Source organism: Numida meleagris, chromosome Z (genome assembly GCF_002078875.1).
Source record: "Numida meleagris isolate 19003 breed g44 Domestic line chromosome Z, NumMel1.0, whole genome shotgun sequence".
In the NCBI taxonomy this organism is placed as follows: Eukaryota; Metazoa; Chordata; class Aves; order Galliformes; family Numididae; genus Numida; species Numida meleagris.
In genome coordinates, this window is record NC_034438.1 from 26,134,829 (window position 1) to 26,151,776 (window position 16,948).

General features: G+C 41.0%; 1 protein-coding gene across 1 annotated transcript in view; it reads right to left on the minus strand.

The window, feature by feature from the left end:
* The window catches only part of PGM5 (phosphoglucomutase 5), a 65,663-nt gene extending 49,389 nt beyond the window's left edge, over positions 1–16,274 (minus strand). The window contains exons 1-6 of the mRNA XM_021381111.1: positions 15,873–16,274; positions 9,324–9,486; positions 6,810–6,956; positions 5,194–5,319; positions 3,193–3,383; positions 2,327–2,481 (exon numbers count right to left, since the gene is read on the minus strand). Of these exons, the coding sequence (XP_021236786.1) occupies positions 2,327–2,481; positions 3,193–3,383; positions 5,194–5,319; positions 6,810–6,956; positions 9,324–9,486; positions 15,873–16,133 (1,043 nt within the window). The 5' untranslated portion in view covers positions 16,134–16,274. The remainder of the gene's footprint in view (positions 1–2,326; positions 2,482–3,192; positions 3,384–5,193; positions 5,320–6,809; positions 6,957–9,323; positions 9,487–15,872) is intronic.

Genomic DNA, 16,948 nt, shown 5'->3' on the forward strand with positions numbered 1-16,948 from the left:
TAGAGTACAGAAGACAGTCCATCAGAAATGAAAAAAGGGGATCAAGAAGCAAAAAAGACTATAGATTAAAAGCATACACTAGTAGTAAGTAGTAACGTGAAACCTATTGCAGAATTTCATCAAGTCGCATTATCTTTTCCCTTCTGAATGTTCTAGTCAGAACAGAAAATATTTTCCTCACTGACTTAATTAGATTGGAGGTGAGATATGGAAGCATGAATGCTTTAAGCATATTCTTTTATACCCACTGTCCCACAGTAATATTTCACTGACACTAGGACACAGTCCCTTACATATATAGACATGAGAAATCAGAATCTAGTTCAACATGAAATTCCTTCAGGCAATATACTAGATTTCAGACAACAATATTCTATAATTTTTTTTTTTAAATACCTCTTACACACAACCATCTTTCCTGGAAGTTAATCATTTCCATAAGGTGGGCTTTATTGGTAATCCTGGAAGACACGATGGCCCAATAATTCCTCCCGTCAACCTTTGAGGAAGGTGTTTATGATATTGTTTACTGTGTGCCAAGACATATACCCAGTCCATATTTAGAAATGCAACTTCCTTAAAATGAACTACCATGTGTGACTTCAAGTCTAAGTTGGGCTCTTCAAGGACTGAGTTCAGCACTGGCACATGTAAGTGAAGCAAGTCAGAGAATTTTGGACACCAAAGCATTGGAACATCTGGACATCATTACTGCATTATTACAAAAACTATAGAATTCAGGTATTTTGAATTGCCATGAGTCTAAATAAGAGTCCCTACAGAAAAACAATCATCTTTGAAAAGATGTAACTTTTAAATATTCAGGAAAACAATTACAATCTTGAAACAAAGGAAAAAAAATATGAGGTGTCCTGGAGCAAAGCAGCAAACTTCATAACAACAAATATTTGACAGATGGCAAAGAAAATATTTATGATCTTCCATCATTATCAATTACTCAGTTTCATTTAATAACCAGACAGCTCCACAGAACTGAGTAAGGCAGTCATCACCATGAGACAACCTGTGCTCCAGAAGGTCAAATAAACATTGCCAAGAACATCTGTCAAGGAGTCACTGCTTCATAGAAGGGGATTTCAATACATTCAGACTTTCTGACATATTTACGCAGCTTTAAGAAAAACAGAAAAACAAACATATTTAAATGCCACTGTGTTTTCGAGTCTTAAAGGAATGCATATATCCCAGGTTGTATTTCCAAAATGAACTGCTATTTATTTTAAGTAGTATCTCAATGTAACAGTAGTTTTCATTTCAACAGTGAGATACTCAGATCACTAAACAACTGGGTAAAATACAGAAAACTGCAATTGAACAGTATTTTCTTAAAACAGACCATCCGCCTACAAGTAAGCAATATTTTCCTGAAGATTCTGTCAATCATCAAATGAAACTGCTAGCTTAGTAAATTACTTAGTAAACTCTGAAACCTCCCTAATAGGGACGGACCCTGCTATTCTTGCTTCTCAAAGAGTGTAATCAACATTTTCATGAAATCTACATTTCATTCTAAAATTAATGCTTATGTTTCTTGATTAGACACATTTAGCAGGCACAGCTAATCATTCTTACACTGGTGAAGCTATGCAGCCACATTAACACTGAGACACAATTATCTCTGTGATCACTCTTTCCACACATAGAATCTAACACAACAACATTTAGCTTAATTCTCTTACGAGGAAGGAGATTTACAGAAAATTTAGGCTTGGATGAGACTTCTTCAAAATCCAGCTGCTAACATAGGATGTACTTTCAGTAAATTTATTAGGAACAAACTGGCCTTGTCAGATAGCTGAAGTATACTTTCAACCTGTCTTGGAACTGGAAATGGATTTCATGGCTACTTAATATCCCTTCCAGGACATTTTGTATCATAATAAAACATACATTTAACCTGATGAAAACAACCAGTTTTGTGGGGTTTTTTTCTTAAATGATTGCTTAGTACAAAACTTGCATTATATGTGTTCTAAAATTCCATGATTTGCAGAAGGAAGGCTGCCAGATTAGGCCATTATTTACTCAGGAAAGGGGTGAAATTATTTGGAAAAAGAATTACACTTCAGTTTTCATAATATCAGGAAAATTTGACCTATTTATTTCCTTTTCAGTTTGAATTAAACTATTTTAATCCAAGTAAAGGTTAGTAATACTTATCTGGCTAAGATCAAAGCATTCTTTAAACACATTAAAACAATGAAGCACATAATCAAAAGACTTAACTATTTTGCAATTGCTTTATAATACAAAACAAGGAGATAACTAACGTAATGACCAAGGTGATAAAGATGTTTCATCTTACTTGTCCAGGGCTGTACTGGTGGGCATGCTCCTACCAAATCCTCGGACACCCATCTGACAGAAGTATGGAATGCAAGACAGATTGGCAGCAATAATCGCCAACGAATCAGACGCGTTAACAAAGAAACCATTTTGGCCAAGGATCATATAGCGGTCCTGCAAAAGACAAGAAATACAAAAAAGTATCCCTTGCTTCAGCCTCCTACATGATACTTCAGCAGGTCTGCTCCTGCCAGGGAATGCTTGTGTAGGAGAATCTTTCTGCCAATGACACGCACTGTGTAGTGAGTAGGAAGGTATTTTGTGTTTAGAGAACACAGAAAATAGCTTCTGTTGTTCAGAATCTTTTCATCATTCTCAAATCCAGTCAGGACAGAAATTTGTTTTTGTAATACTTTACTGATATGTTGATTACATGTCATAAAAGCTAAAACAAGCAGAGATGATAATTCAGTGCTTTATTTAGCTAAAAATCTCTCAATTTAAGATGATGTTAACCAAAACTGACTTTCCTTAGTTACTACTTATTGTGACAAGTCAACACTATCTGTATATGCTGTCCTTTCCCACCCAGAGAAGTGTTACACCAGAACAAAACAGAAACTGACAAAAAAGGAGAAGAAAGAAAAAAAAAAAAGAACTCTCATTCTGGATGCAAATCCTGCTCAACTTGCAAACATTTCTAGGGACAAATTATACCACGTGTCTGATTTACAGGTACAAATGCTATCATCTGTGCTTGAAAGTAACATCATTGATCTTCAAGGACTTACTGAAAAGCAAATAAATTATACTCACACGTCCCACACCTGACAGCAGACAAAATAATAACTAAGGTGAAACTTCCACACAGATCAGAATACCTACTCCATCAGCATCAAAAGCAGCTCCAAACCCATATTCTCCACCTCTCATAGCCTCCAGCAAGGCAGTTGCGTATGTTAAATTGGGATCAGGACGCTGTCCACCGAAGTCCTCCAGAGGAATACAGTTTATAGCAGAATTTGCAGGAGCTCCTAATTCATCACAGAGGATTCTTCTCACATAAGGTCCCATAACTGCAAAAAACAGAAATCTGCCATGCAATCACAAAAACATATGCTTGACATTCACATTTTTCACAGTACTGTGGAGACTTGATACAAAACATACTTTTAGCAATTCTACAAATCTGTCCTATTTACAAAAAACAAATCATAATTTCTCAGAATATGATCACCCCACACAGATCAATTGCCAAGTCAGCATTAAAAACGTGCTTTTTCACTAGAAGAAGTGAGAAAGTAACTACCGAATATTGAAAGATAAAAGCTTCATTTAGCCACTATCAGGGGAAAGTAATCAATGTACAAGCATAGGAGTATTCCTTACTAGAATAAAAATAAGGTGCTATTTTGTATGTCCTGGACCGCAAGTAACAGTTCAGCAAGCACAGTAGCAAAGAAAGTCAACGGTAATAGAACGCAAATAGGGAATACGCTTCTTTCAAATTTCTCATTCATACTGAAATTACAACAAGTTTTCCTTCTGAAAATTTTGCCACATTTTTCCTATTGTCAGGTAGAAAACAAGTAAAAACTTTCCTACAGAAAAGTAATTAAGTTATTTTATAATTAGGTAATTATATGGCCAAATAAGACACTGGTTCATGCTACCATATCATAATTAGTATATGCAGCATTGTAGGATATCCAAAAGTATCACACAGGTTCATTTTGGAGAAGCTTTTTATTTCACCTACAACCCAGATTACCATACCAGGCCTTCTATTAATTCCCTAGTAAGACTTACCCATCCTAACCTTAACTGCTGAACAAATGCATATACATTTCCATTCTTTAACCAATTAATCTACATTTTTAATAACTGTAAGAATTATTTTCTAACCTCTAATAGCAAATTTCTATCACTTCAGAAATAAAAGGATCCTAAACACTCATGCATCTGGAAATGCAGTCATTATCAATCTGTACTAAAGATTTTTCGATTTCACAATTAAATCTGCAGATCAGATCAGGCTGCCAGGGGCACATCCAACCTGGCCTTGAACACCTCCAGGAACAGGGCATCCACAGCTTCTCTGGGCAACCTGCTCCAGTGCCTCACCACTCTCTGCGTAAAGCACGTCTTCCTAATATCTAACCTAAATCTCTCCTCCTTTCCCTTTAAAACCATTCCCCCTTGACTCACTACTATCAGCCTGCATAAAAAGACAGTCCCCCTCCTGCATGTAAGTTCCCTTTAAGTATTAGAAGGCTGCAATAAGCTCTCCCTGGAGCCTTTTCTTCTCCAGGCCAAATAAGCTGAGCTCCCTCAGCCTTTCTCCATGAGGGAGGTGCTCCAGACCTCTGAGTATCTTTGTGGCCCACCTCCAGACCTGCTCCAAAAGCTCTACGTCTTTCTTGTACTGTGGGCCCCTGGACTGGAAGCCACACTCCAGGTGGGGCCTCACAAGGACAGAGTAGAGGGGTACAATCACTCTGCTGCTCTGCTGGCCATCCCTCTTTTGACGCAGCCCAGGATACAAGTGAAAACCATTTTTCCTTAGTAGAAGCTATCCTGTAAATTCCTTGGTTACGATATAATGCAACATACTTCATCATCCACTCACTGCAAGATTAGCTCTTCCTGCTTGCTTCCAAATGCAGAAAGAAAACTTTTATTGCATACATATGTCTTCAATTCCTTATCAAGAAAGGACTAACAGTGGGTCCATTACTATGACTGCCTTTGTTAAAAGCCTAATGTGCAAACCCTATTTTATTACCTTCAGCATTTCTAAAAAGCCTGACATTTATACACTACCTTTATTGTAAAACTATTGCAGTGAACTCCTATTTTAGTCCTGAGAGTATCTTAAGTTCATACCTCCGTTCATGGCATCAATCCTTATTTTTATCTGGTTGGGTCCAGTCAGCAAATTTCTGATCGCATTGAAGTCAAAGATATTTCGAAGAAGACTGAGGTAGATATCCACAGAATCAACAATTTCCACTACAAAAAAAAAAAAAGTAAAAAACAATCAACAACAAAACAAAATAGAAATACAGCTTGCATTTGGGAACATATGTCTCCCAGCATACTTTCACAACCCATGTGCCTGAATCAAAATAAGAGCATGCAACCTCTGTGTAACACAGATTGTCACTGATGCCAAAGTGACAAAGTAAAAGACTCTTCAATCACGCTTAAGCCTCGCATGGATCATCAACTTTGCCTGCTATAACACTGCAGAGAATGGATGATGTCCATGTTGATAAAAACTCAAATTTTTTATTATCTGAAAGCAGTATCTATTTGCATCACTTCATCAGGAGAGACACACAACCCATCCTTCCAACCTTGGGCACTTAGAAAATCTGCCTCCAGTTAACTGTCATTCTACCACCATAGTTTCACATTTTATACATTACTGACTTCAGAAAGTTTGGCTCAAATACAAGGTCTGGTTTCTTTGCTACAGTCTTGCTAATCTGAATTGCCATACCACAAAGGCAGAGAGCTACAGCTTCTCTATTTCTGTCAGATATTAAACAGATCAAACTAAAATTAATTACTGAAAGTAAGTCTCTTGGAATCAAGGCAGCTACCATGGAAAAGCCACGCTTTTAAGTAATATTGGAACAAGTTATTTTTCTCATTAAATTTAACAGCATGTTATACAAATGCCTTTTTATCTGGTGTAAACAAAAATAGTTCCCATGGCTGAAAAGTAATCTGTAAAACCTATTGGAAAGTGAGTCAATTATCTGGCACATGGTAGAATTCTCAAAAATTCACTAAAATGGTATTTCAGCATACCTTGTCAGCCCTGCTCGTAACAAAGTTTAGGTAGGCTTTAATTTTTACACATATGAACAAATGTCCATGGAACTGCTCATACATGTTACAATAAAGTGCATGCAAGATTAAAGTCTAAAAATTATTTTAGCTCTTGCCAACTCCAAGTAACTTATTTTCAGTTGCTTTAACACCTCCATAGCCTCGACTTGCGGGATTTAGTTCATACAGATGATTAAGTTTTAAATATATCACACAGTATCTTTAAAAACTTCAAAATTATTTTCATTCGTTCTACAATTTGATTCTGCATTCAGACCTGTGTACATTATCTATACTCATGCACCCGCAGACCAATTGCAATGCTTCCCTAGAGTCCCCTGGAAGCTCTACTGTCCCAGAACAATGCATCTTTCCAGAGATGACGGGGAAATAACTTTTCCTCAGATTAAAAAAAAAAAAAAATTGCAATTATTTTAAATCCATTTTTATGGTACCTGGTGAGGTTTTTTTTTTTTGTTTTCCTGTGTGCAAAACAAATACAACACTTACCTGTACCAACTACTATTTCAAGATCTAGTAGCAGTAAGGAATTCTGAAGAAATAATGTTCTGTTCAAATAATTACCATTTATCATTCTGTAGAAATTCTACTACCTAGAATCAACACATGTACGTAGCATGTGTAAAAGCCTTCATTTATACCTCGGAAAGGTTTGAATTTGTTCTCCAGATCAAACTCTTGTCTTCCTAAGCGAGATAAATCAACTCTGAGATCAGGACAAATGGCATATTCCTCCAAGGTTTTGCTGATTTGATAAATTTTATCTGAAACTGCATCTGGAGCAGGTCCTGTAAGAGAAGAGAACTTGCTGGGACATTTTTTTAAATGAAAGTTCCAAACAAAAAAAAAAGTTTGCTGGTTTAAAAAAAAACTAAGAATTTTCAGCTCTATTGAAGAATAAGCCCCAAAAAAGAGCACTGTTGTAAAGTATTTTTTACATTGCAACACATTTTTTGGAAAAAAAAAAAAAAAAAACATGGGAATACAGTGCATTCTCATACCATTTTGTTTCATAGAGAGTATTTAAGCCAATCACTATCCTGGAGAAAAAAATACAATCATCTTTCTTTGTGTTTATGACAGAAAAATGTTGCCATTTTTACTTCCACAGCATACCTGAACATATGTATTAATGGAAAAACTGCCTTTCAGAGGCACCTTCTGGTGTGTCATGGGTCCTTCTGCAAATACACAACTGTGAAGCTGAGATTGTTTGGAGTCTCACATAATTTCCTTGGGCACAGATTATCAATAAAAGCTCCTTAACAGTTGACAGTCATTAAGCCTCCAATGCCTTAATGACATATTCATAAGAATCAAACTAATTTAATCGCTTCACAAGCAGTTGTGACCTGCAACAGCTTAAGTCATTGTGAAAGAGAAATCACATCTTAAATGTGTATTATTATTAGCAAATCCTGAAGATTGGCTATATTTTTAAAAATTGACTGTCATTCTAATAAGATTTGCAGGCTTGATACAAAATTACTGGATGAGCTAAGTCATATGTTATGCAAGTGTTCAATCAAAGCTACAACAGAAGACCATTCTGTCTCATCTAATTCTTCTTTGCTTATACTATAGCCACAATTCCAACTTGGAAAAATGACATCCTATATTCTTTTAATTTTCAGTCTCGCCTAATAGAATGCCTCCTTCTTTCCACCACTAGATGCTTACCTCCTGCAGCAATGCTGCTGTATTCAGTGCAGCCTTGCCACACGAATCACTGTCTAACACCTCAGACACGGGCCATCAGATGGTCCATGGTAATACAGCACATAATAGTCACTCAATTTTATTTGGCTTAGCAAATGACTTCTTACTGTTCTATTCCAAACCCACTCACAGGGTAAGGACAAGTTTCATTCGCTCTAGATCAGCCTTGGTAGGATGATTTTAAAGGCACTTTGAGGTTTTCAAAGGGAAAGCATCTTACATTTGCGATGTGTACAAGGTTTCAGCATTTGTAAAACTCAATGGGTTTGCACAGATCAGTAACATGAAATATAAAGTGTTACATAACTACATGTGTCAACTTAAAAATTTCAGAAAATGAGACATCAGCTGCACATACATATTGCATTATCCAAGAGCAGAACTGAGGCAGATAAAGTAGTACAATTCTCCTTGGATAAATGCAGTTTTTTTCCTAGGTCAACATGGAGAATGCTTTCTTCCATAAATGAAGCATGAGTTATACAGCTTACAGCACTTCTGAAATCACATGCTTTAAACTAAATGCCAAGACAAGCAACAGAGAAACATGAGAGAAAGAGAAGTCCCTCACAGGCAACTTTATAGAAGGATGAAAACTGTTACAATAATCTGTCAGACTAAAGTAAAATGAAGTAAAAATGGGACAGTAAACCTCACAGAAATCTTACTGACATCATAAGGACTTCAATGAATGTTTAACACATATTGAACATTGTCACGGTATTGTCCAAGGGTCTGCGTCCGTGACAAGGGGGGACAGGCCCAAAAGAAAAAAAACGAGAAAAGAGGAAGGAAAGAAAAAAAAAAATCGCCGGCGATAAGAGCCAGCCCCCGGGCGGTCCGGCGGCTAAAGCGGCAGAGAAGCCGCAGAGCCGCAACCTGGGAAGAGGGGGACCCGTAGACGGATCTAACACAAAAAACAGCGGCACCGATCTGAGGAGGAACAACTAATTTTACTAAATATATCAAAATGAGGCTAGTAGAATTATGATAGAGGGTTTACAGGCTGAAAATCTTACACAGTAAAATGCAGGAGGACCACGTGCTTTCTCCGCCAGGCTGGGAAGAACAGACCCTGCGTCTCCCACGTGGCTTCACCACCCCCTCTCCCGCAAAGACCCCTGGGGAGTGCACCTCCTCCCCTCCCCCTCAGAGGGCCACACCAAAAAAGGCAGTTTACAGTAACCGGGGAATTAACTCTTTAACTGCCCGTACCTTACATGATGTAATGATGTGGAATACCGACAACAAACATATGCGTGTAACCAAAGACACTCCTACCCTTAAGAAAAATAAAGAACAAGCATGCTTATTTTCTTCAAAGTTGTTAAAGAATAACCAAAACCACTCACAGTTAATGTCAGTTGGCTATCCCTGAATTTCAATCGTATTGAGATGCAATGCTGTAAATGTGTTAATAAAAAGAGAAGACCTACCTCCATTTGCAACCTCAAACTTGACTCCGAACTCTCCTCCAGGTCCCCCAGGACTGTGGCTGGCTGTTAGAATAATCCCACCAGCTGCTTTTATCTTTCGAATAATACATGAAACAGCAGGTGTGGATAAGATACCATTCTGCCCAATAACCAATCTGCCGATCTACGTGAAAAAAGATTTTTTTTAATGTTAATAAACAAACATACACAACAATATATGTGTGTACAGTGCTTAACAGAAATTTTAAGCTCCTACCATGGAACCTGTTTACTGCAGAGAAACACAAACATCATGCTACACTGGAGTGCCAATAACAAATGCTGTATCCAGTAACCCCAGGGCAGCAAGAAAGAATGCAGAAACAACAGCAAATTGCAAAGCTCCCATCACATACTGGGGCATGATCCTGCTATCAAACCTTCCAAGGTATCCCCATCAATCACTAAAGCCCCTCTAATAACAATATGGTTTAGGGATGACTGAGTGGAAATAAGCAAGGCTGGAGCTTCCATCAGCATAAAAGAGAACAGCAAGCAACTTGCCTTTCATGGAGGAACTTTTCAGTGCAATTGCCAATATAACAACAATAGATTCCTAAAACCTGTAATCTCCGAGTCACATCTTTGTAACACAGATAGCCTTGGATGTCCTGCCTTGCAGAAAATACCACTCCTCCTTCAGTCATCATTTACTCTTCGGCTATTTCAGATGAACAAGGAGTGTTTCCCAGGACTCAGCTGAGCAAGGGAAGTTCCCACCATTCTTAAAGTAAAAAAAGCTTTCAGGTGGTGTTATAAAACACTGACTCAATGTGTTTGGTATTATGCATGGTTCCAATTTCAAAACCTCGCCTTCATTACCTACAGAGATACTACAGTTTCAGTTCAACACAAATAACCTAGACGCCAACCAGACATAATAATTTTGATGCCTAAGGATCTTTCTGATGGAAAACAGCAAAAGCTACCTAAATCATAAGTAAAGTTCATCGAAGACATTAAAGGTTCATTTGATTTGCTCATGGTAACTAATGCGAACATGTTTTGTTGCACTGTCTTTTTCTGCCGGGTATGGAAAATTCTGAAGGAAATGGTATGATAAAAAACCTAAGAAACTCCAAATCATAGTTTCTCATTTTTCTGCCGTAATTACAATACTTTCCAGGAAAAACAAGTATTCAGGGCGATGGGGATATGCAAATGAGCAGAATCCATTTTTTTAAGTTGTTGTTCCACTGACATGGTCAATTGGAGAGGGTGGAGCGTACATCTGGTTACCTTCTGTACCACGCAGCTGAACCTCGTTTCTGCTCTGTTCAGAGGTATTGAGCATTTTTATTTACTTTTCAAGTCTAATAATACAGACTCATTAACTTGAGACTGAATGATTAGAACACTATCTTTCTTACTGAAGAACCTTGATTATTTGTGGAACAAACCAAGCTAGCGAATACAGATTTCCCTGAATAACCGATTAAACGTTATTCAAGTACACTATGACAGATTTGCTCCTGTCAGACTCTGCATTGCTTTCTGGCTCTTTCTCTCACTTGTCTTCCCACTCTTGATTCTCCCTGAAGGTAAAACTAGGCAGTAATTTACAGTACAAGTATTTGTAAATCTCTCAATTTATCATAATTTACAGATCTCAGGAGCAACAACAAAGATACGTTTCTTCCACTCTGTCTCCAAATCTTAGTGAAGTGGCTGATATTTCAGTGATTACAGAACCAAACTGGTATTTCTTGCTGATTAGAGCACTTTGCATTTATGTAATGTTTTTAGCATCTTTTAAAACTCTCCAAATGGAGATCTAAAAATCTCCAAAATTTGCATTTTTATTACTCAACTGTTTTGAATAGAAACTACTTCAAAAACACTTATATATAACCTTCTTGTGACTGCAGAAACACAATTCCTATGTCATGGAACAAGAAAGACTTTTTTCTTAATGTAAAGCAAAAGTGTTTCCAGTTGCTGTGGGCTGTATTTCCACAGACACTCCTTTGCCTCAGAAAACACCCAGGACAGAACTCCATCCATACTCCTCGAGGAGAGGCAATGATATTGCTAGCAGTTCAAGCATATGCCTTAAGGCACTTTCAGAACCAAGTTCAAGAAGAAAGGATTTCCATTAGCCACATTACTCATTGTTTTGTTTATACCAGTGCCATAAAAGTAGTAATTTGAAATAGAAATATTATCGTTTTCAAATTGTTTTGAATTTGAGTGTCTCCTTTTATGGCTTCTTTTCAGCTTATAAGGAGCTTTTGGACAACATGAGATTTCTTCCAAGACTGCGGTAGGAGTGCCATCATTTAATTATCATTGCTTGTAGTACCAAAGCATTAGAAGAAACACAGAACACTGGGAAACAGGCTTTAGCAAGCTTTCCTCCAGCCTATACTATGTACCCTTATTATGGGAAATAAAATAAAAATAAATAACGAAAACATTTGTTTTGAACATTTTCTCTCCTTTTTTTATGCATGTGGAACACTTAGGCAAGTGAAGACTCAGTTTTCCAAATACAGCTGTCGGAAAAGGGTGGTGGCTTTTAAAATACTACTGTAGATGGGTAAGCAAAAGGAAGATGACAGAAATTATGTTTTGCTCAATGTACTACGAGGTATTAAAGTATAAGTACGTTTATATTTGCATGCAGGGTATATAATGAATTCTTCCATACTTCTACGTGAGGTTTAGATTTTTTGCCTTTAAGCGCACAGAAATCATTGTTCTGAAGCAAGCAAAACACGTAGACTATTTAGAAAGCACAAATTATATGCCACTGTTTCTTCACTGCTTCTTCCCTTTTCTCCTGCTCAACACAAAGCAGTTCTCCCTTTTTTCTGGATGCTCAGCATTAATATGAATAGGACTATTTTGCTTTGCTTTCGGTATTTGTCACAGGTTATTTGTTCAGTTGATTAATTCTACACTAATTAGAATCTGTGCAGAAATAGTATAGGCATTGTTTAAACTAATTCCTATACTGCAAAAATACCGTAATATTTAGTTTTCTAAATTAAGTAAGAAAATGAAATTACGTCTTACGATACCCTATTTTGTTTGCAGTGACTACTGCAAAGAGCTTTACTCCACCTGAAGGTCTTCAGTGCTTTTATGAAACTCAGAATTCAGACACTCCTTAGAAATGTAAACATCTTCCTCTCTTCATTTTGATGGCAGCAATGCAATCTCATCCACTCTCAGCCCAGTTGCTGTTCATTATGTTTTTGAATCAAGTATTAAACTGATATCTACTTAATTTTAAGAAATGAACTCAGATTTACAGACTTCTCTGGGCTAACCCAGCAACTGAGTAGTGTCCACGTACTCACCCATGATTAAAGTTCCAGTAATATCCTTCCAAAAATCTTGGACAGTTTCATAGCATGGAAAGACTATCTTTGGAATTCAAAAACTTGCATGGCTACGAGATCACAGGCTTGTAATGTCACTTCTAATACTGTGTCCCTCGCCACGTCCTATTTTGTCACTCACGCCACATCCTATTTTGTTGCTCTGCTTTTAGTAGCAACAGCAGCAACAGAGACCATGATCCTCAGCAAACTCCTAGGGCTGAGAGTATAGTCGCCCTAACAAGTATTTTACGATAACATTTTTATGCAACATTACCACATGCAGCTGCGTATTTTCAGACAATTCAGTAGATCAAAATTGAATCACTTATTTTTAATTGATTTTACCAGTAATTTTTATCTCACATGCCTCAGTCAATCGAACTTGAAGTAATACAAAGCAAGTGGATTATACCCCGAACAGCATGGGGATATGTCTTCTTTCACTGTAGTACCCTAATGATGACTTATTGTCACACTTAACATAAAAACAAATAAGTCAGACATACAGGTACAAGAAGGAAAGACAAGATTCTCATGGAAACAAAAAGCAATGTGGCACTGCAAAACAACTGGAAATTTCTTTGCCATCTCAAACTTTTACAGCATTCTTAGCAATATTTCATGACCTCTATAATGTTGCTATGACTTTCCATAGGCCAAGTACAGTCAATTCATCCGTTTCTGATCAGATCCAGACATCAGAGTTTCTAATTTAATCTTATTCTAAACTTTGCATCAAAAATAAAGCACCACACCCAGCTGATGGCTCTAATGGAATACTTGCATTTAATTTGTAGTGAGCCCGTGTTACACGTGATGGAGTCTTTTACCTCGGTTCTTTCAGACATTAAGAAACATAAACTACTGACAGGCGGCAGGTGAAAAGGGAGATGCAGCCTCAGATATTCTCCTAGCATCTAACTTCCCAGAAATGCCTGTTGCAAGCTGGAATAGGATGGGACCTCACACTCCCACAACATGCAGCCTCTTACCAAAATGTGTTTGCTGCAGTCCCATCCATGCGCTCAGTCAAAGGATGACCACTAGTTAGCTGCTTCCAGCTAACCTATACCATCTCTCCAAACAGAAAGACATGATGAATCATGTGCTGATGGCCACTGCATAGCATGCACCACCCTGTAGCCACTGCCAGCAGTGGAAGCCCAGAAGCTGTGGCTGTGGTGTACCTGCAGCCCCAGCTCGCAGGGTGAGTGGAGGGCTCAGTGATGACAGGAAGGCAGGGCAAGTAGTGGCAGCTGATTGGGCAGGGGGCCTCGGCTCATTCCTTGTCCTGGGGCCAGTGCCAACTGTGCTAGGCTGCTAAGGCAGGGAGAATGCAGGGTGAGTCACCAAATTAGAACAAGGGGAACCTAGTGACTCTAAAGGGCAATACATTTACAGTTGATAATAGAAAATCCCCTTTATTTTTATACTCAGCAGGCATAATTAACCAAAGAACTCAGTCTGTGTCTTCCTGGAAGGAGACTCTGGCTCAGTTTGTCAGCACTACTTGGCCATCGCTCTCCTGGAACTCCACTGAGGTTAAAGGTTCTCAGGGCAGCTTCAAGCTTCCACATGTTTCATCTCACCCTGCCTATGCCAGCTTGCTTTTTTTTCCTTATGATGCTGGCCAGGCTTCTTGTATGACATTCACCTTGGCCAAAGGGAGAGGTATTTGACCTCAGCAGAATTCATGTTCTCCACCCAAACCATACAGCACAGCACTAAACAATGCCTATGAGGAGGCTCAGATAATTCCTCAGCTGTCATATATCAAAAAATCAAAGAATAAAGCATGTAATGAGTATTCACTGGAGGAAAAAAAAAGGAGGCTTATGCACCTACAGTGTGCTGCAGAAAAACAGAGAAGCAGTAGGCAGGGTAGAGGGGCATGGAGCAGTAGCACCTCGGAGCAGGATCGATGTCACCCCCAACCACCACCCTCCTGAATTTGTCAGGACTGTGTCCCCAGCCAGAGTATGGTGCTTGAACTCAGGAATCTGTGGGAACTGCCAGCAGACACTCTTGTTTCTTGGCTTCAGAAAACAGTAAGGAGAAACTCTGCTTCCAAGAAAGCTGCAATAACTTAAGGAAGGGGAAGCCCTGTTAGAGCAAAGCGCCAGAAATCTGCCAAACTGGAAAACTCCTGAAGTCAAAAAGACCTAATCTGCAGGGGGAGCAGAACAAAATGGGAAATGTGACATGAGAAGGTGGAAGGAGGCAAGCCAACAGCAACATTAGCCAGGAGGGAGTCCTGAGTGCAGCTCAACCTGGCTGAGAAGCCCCTGGCCTTTTAAGCCCTACATTTCTGGTCTCCTCCAGATCGCAGTCCTTGTGGTCACCTTGTAGCTGCAGCTCGCTCTGTGCATACAGAGCAGTGGGCGACCGCAGGCTTGGCAGAGCAGCCCTTGCTGCTCTTTCTCCTGCCCACCCTACAGATGATCCTGGCGACAGCACTTCTCTCTCAGAGCCAGCGGTGAGAGGAGCTGAGGCAAAGCGCTCCTCTGGGCCTTGCAGCTCCCAGCTGTGAGCGGTGGCCTCCCACTGCTCCCAACTGCCTGTGCTCGCTGGAGGGTCAAGTGAGACATTAGGAGTGACAGCAGATTCAATTCTGCTTTGGAGAGGAGACTTCCAGCCCGTGCTGGCTAGTACTTCCAGCTTTATGTATGTACAAGCCAACACAGGGGTGTGCACACGACTATCAGAAAACATCAATTCCCCTCTTGAGTTTTTTCATATTTTCAAATTTGAGCAAAATACAATGTAACCCATCGGATTGGATGGGGTGTCACTACTGTCTTCACTATCACCTCATTCGTTAAGTGAATAGAGAAGAACAACTGCTTTCTTAAGATGCAGCCAAAATGCTGAATTCCTCTTCCTTTAATAATACCGTTTTCCTTGAGTATCCTTAAGAGACCATGAGCACCAAGCACACATCTGATACCCTCGCTTCCCATGCACTTATTTTTGATTCTGCTAAACTTTCTCCGCAGTCAGGTGTGTTTTTCAGCTTCCACTTCTTACAAAACAGGTGTGCAGCACTGCGGTCGCCCCGCAGTACCCGCGGGTGCCAGGAGCACCTGGGTTACACACGGGTATCACCAGCCTCTCCCAAACCTAGCGGAGCAGCCTGAAGGATGCGCACGGAGCCTTGGCAGAGCTGGGAGGCACCGCTTACCCCGTTGGCCGCGGCCATCTGGACGACGATCTCGATGGCCGTCTTGCTGAAGTAGCGGCCGTCGCTGCCCACCACCATGGTGCAGCCCTGGCGGTCGCGGAGGTCGACGGAGGAGAGCAGGCTCTGCACGAAGTTCGGCAGGTAATTGCGCTGGCTCTCGAAGAGCCCCGTGGGCCGCCGCAGCCCCCCGCCGCCCGTCGGCCGCTGATCCTCGTAGGGCGTCGTCTGCACCGTCAGCACCGGAATGGGGTTCCTCTCCATGGCGATGGCCGGTGCCGCCCGCCCGGCCGCGGCTCCGCTGCGGAGCGGCAGCCTCACACAGGCTCCTGGCCGGCGGCGGGGCGAAGAGAGGCGGTTCCGTCCGCCCCAGCTGCGCGGGGTCGGGCTCCCTCACGGCCGGCCCCCGCGGGACGGAGGCGGGCCGGCTCGCCCCTCGGCGGCCCCGGGGGCGGTGGGAGCCCGGCGCTGCGGGGGAGCCAGGGAGGGCGGGAGGTCGCGCCGCCCCTTCCCCGCCCGGCGGAGCCCCGCCGGCGCCGCGCTGCGCGCAGGGACGCGCGGGACTTGCCAGAGGCGTGCCGTCAGCGTGCGGCGGCCGCGGCCAAAAATAACCCTGGAAAGCAACGCCGAGAATCGCGGTCTCCTGCCAGAGATGTAACCGGAGGCTGGGGGAGAGGGAGAGCCAGCGCCGCACACTTGCTCGGGGGCATCACGCTCTGTCAGCGCTGGCCCCGGCCGCCCCCTCCGGCTGCGGGAGGCGCGCGGCCGCTCCCCGGGCAGCAGCTCCCCGCGGGCGGTGCGAGAGGCGCTGCGCGGAGCGTTGCGTTCCCACGCCGCAGGAAGAGGACGGGGTGGTACCGTCCCGGGTCGCGGGCAAAAGAGACGCGGAGTTAACGAATGAGAAAGTTGTTTCGCTACAAACACTGAAGGGAGGGAGAATTTTTTTTTTTCCCGTTATTGCTTACTAAGCAAGTTTCTTGTATAGTAAACAAGCTTAGGAAGGGCTTGAGATTTTTTTTTTTCTGATTTCACATCACAAGCTGGGAACCATAGCAAAGAGCTGGCCTGTTAACCAAAGA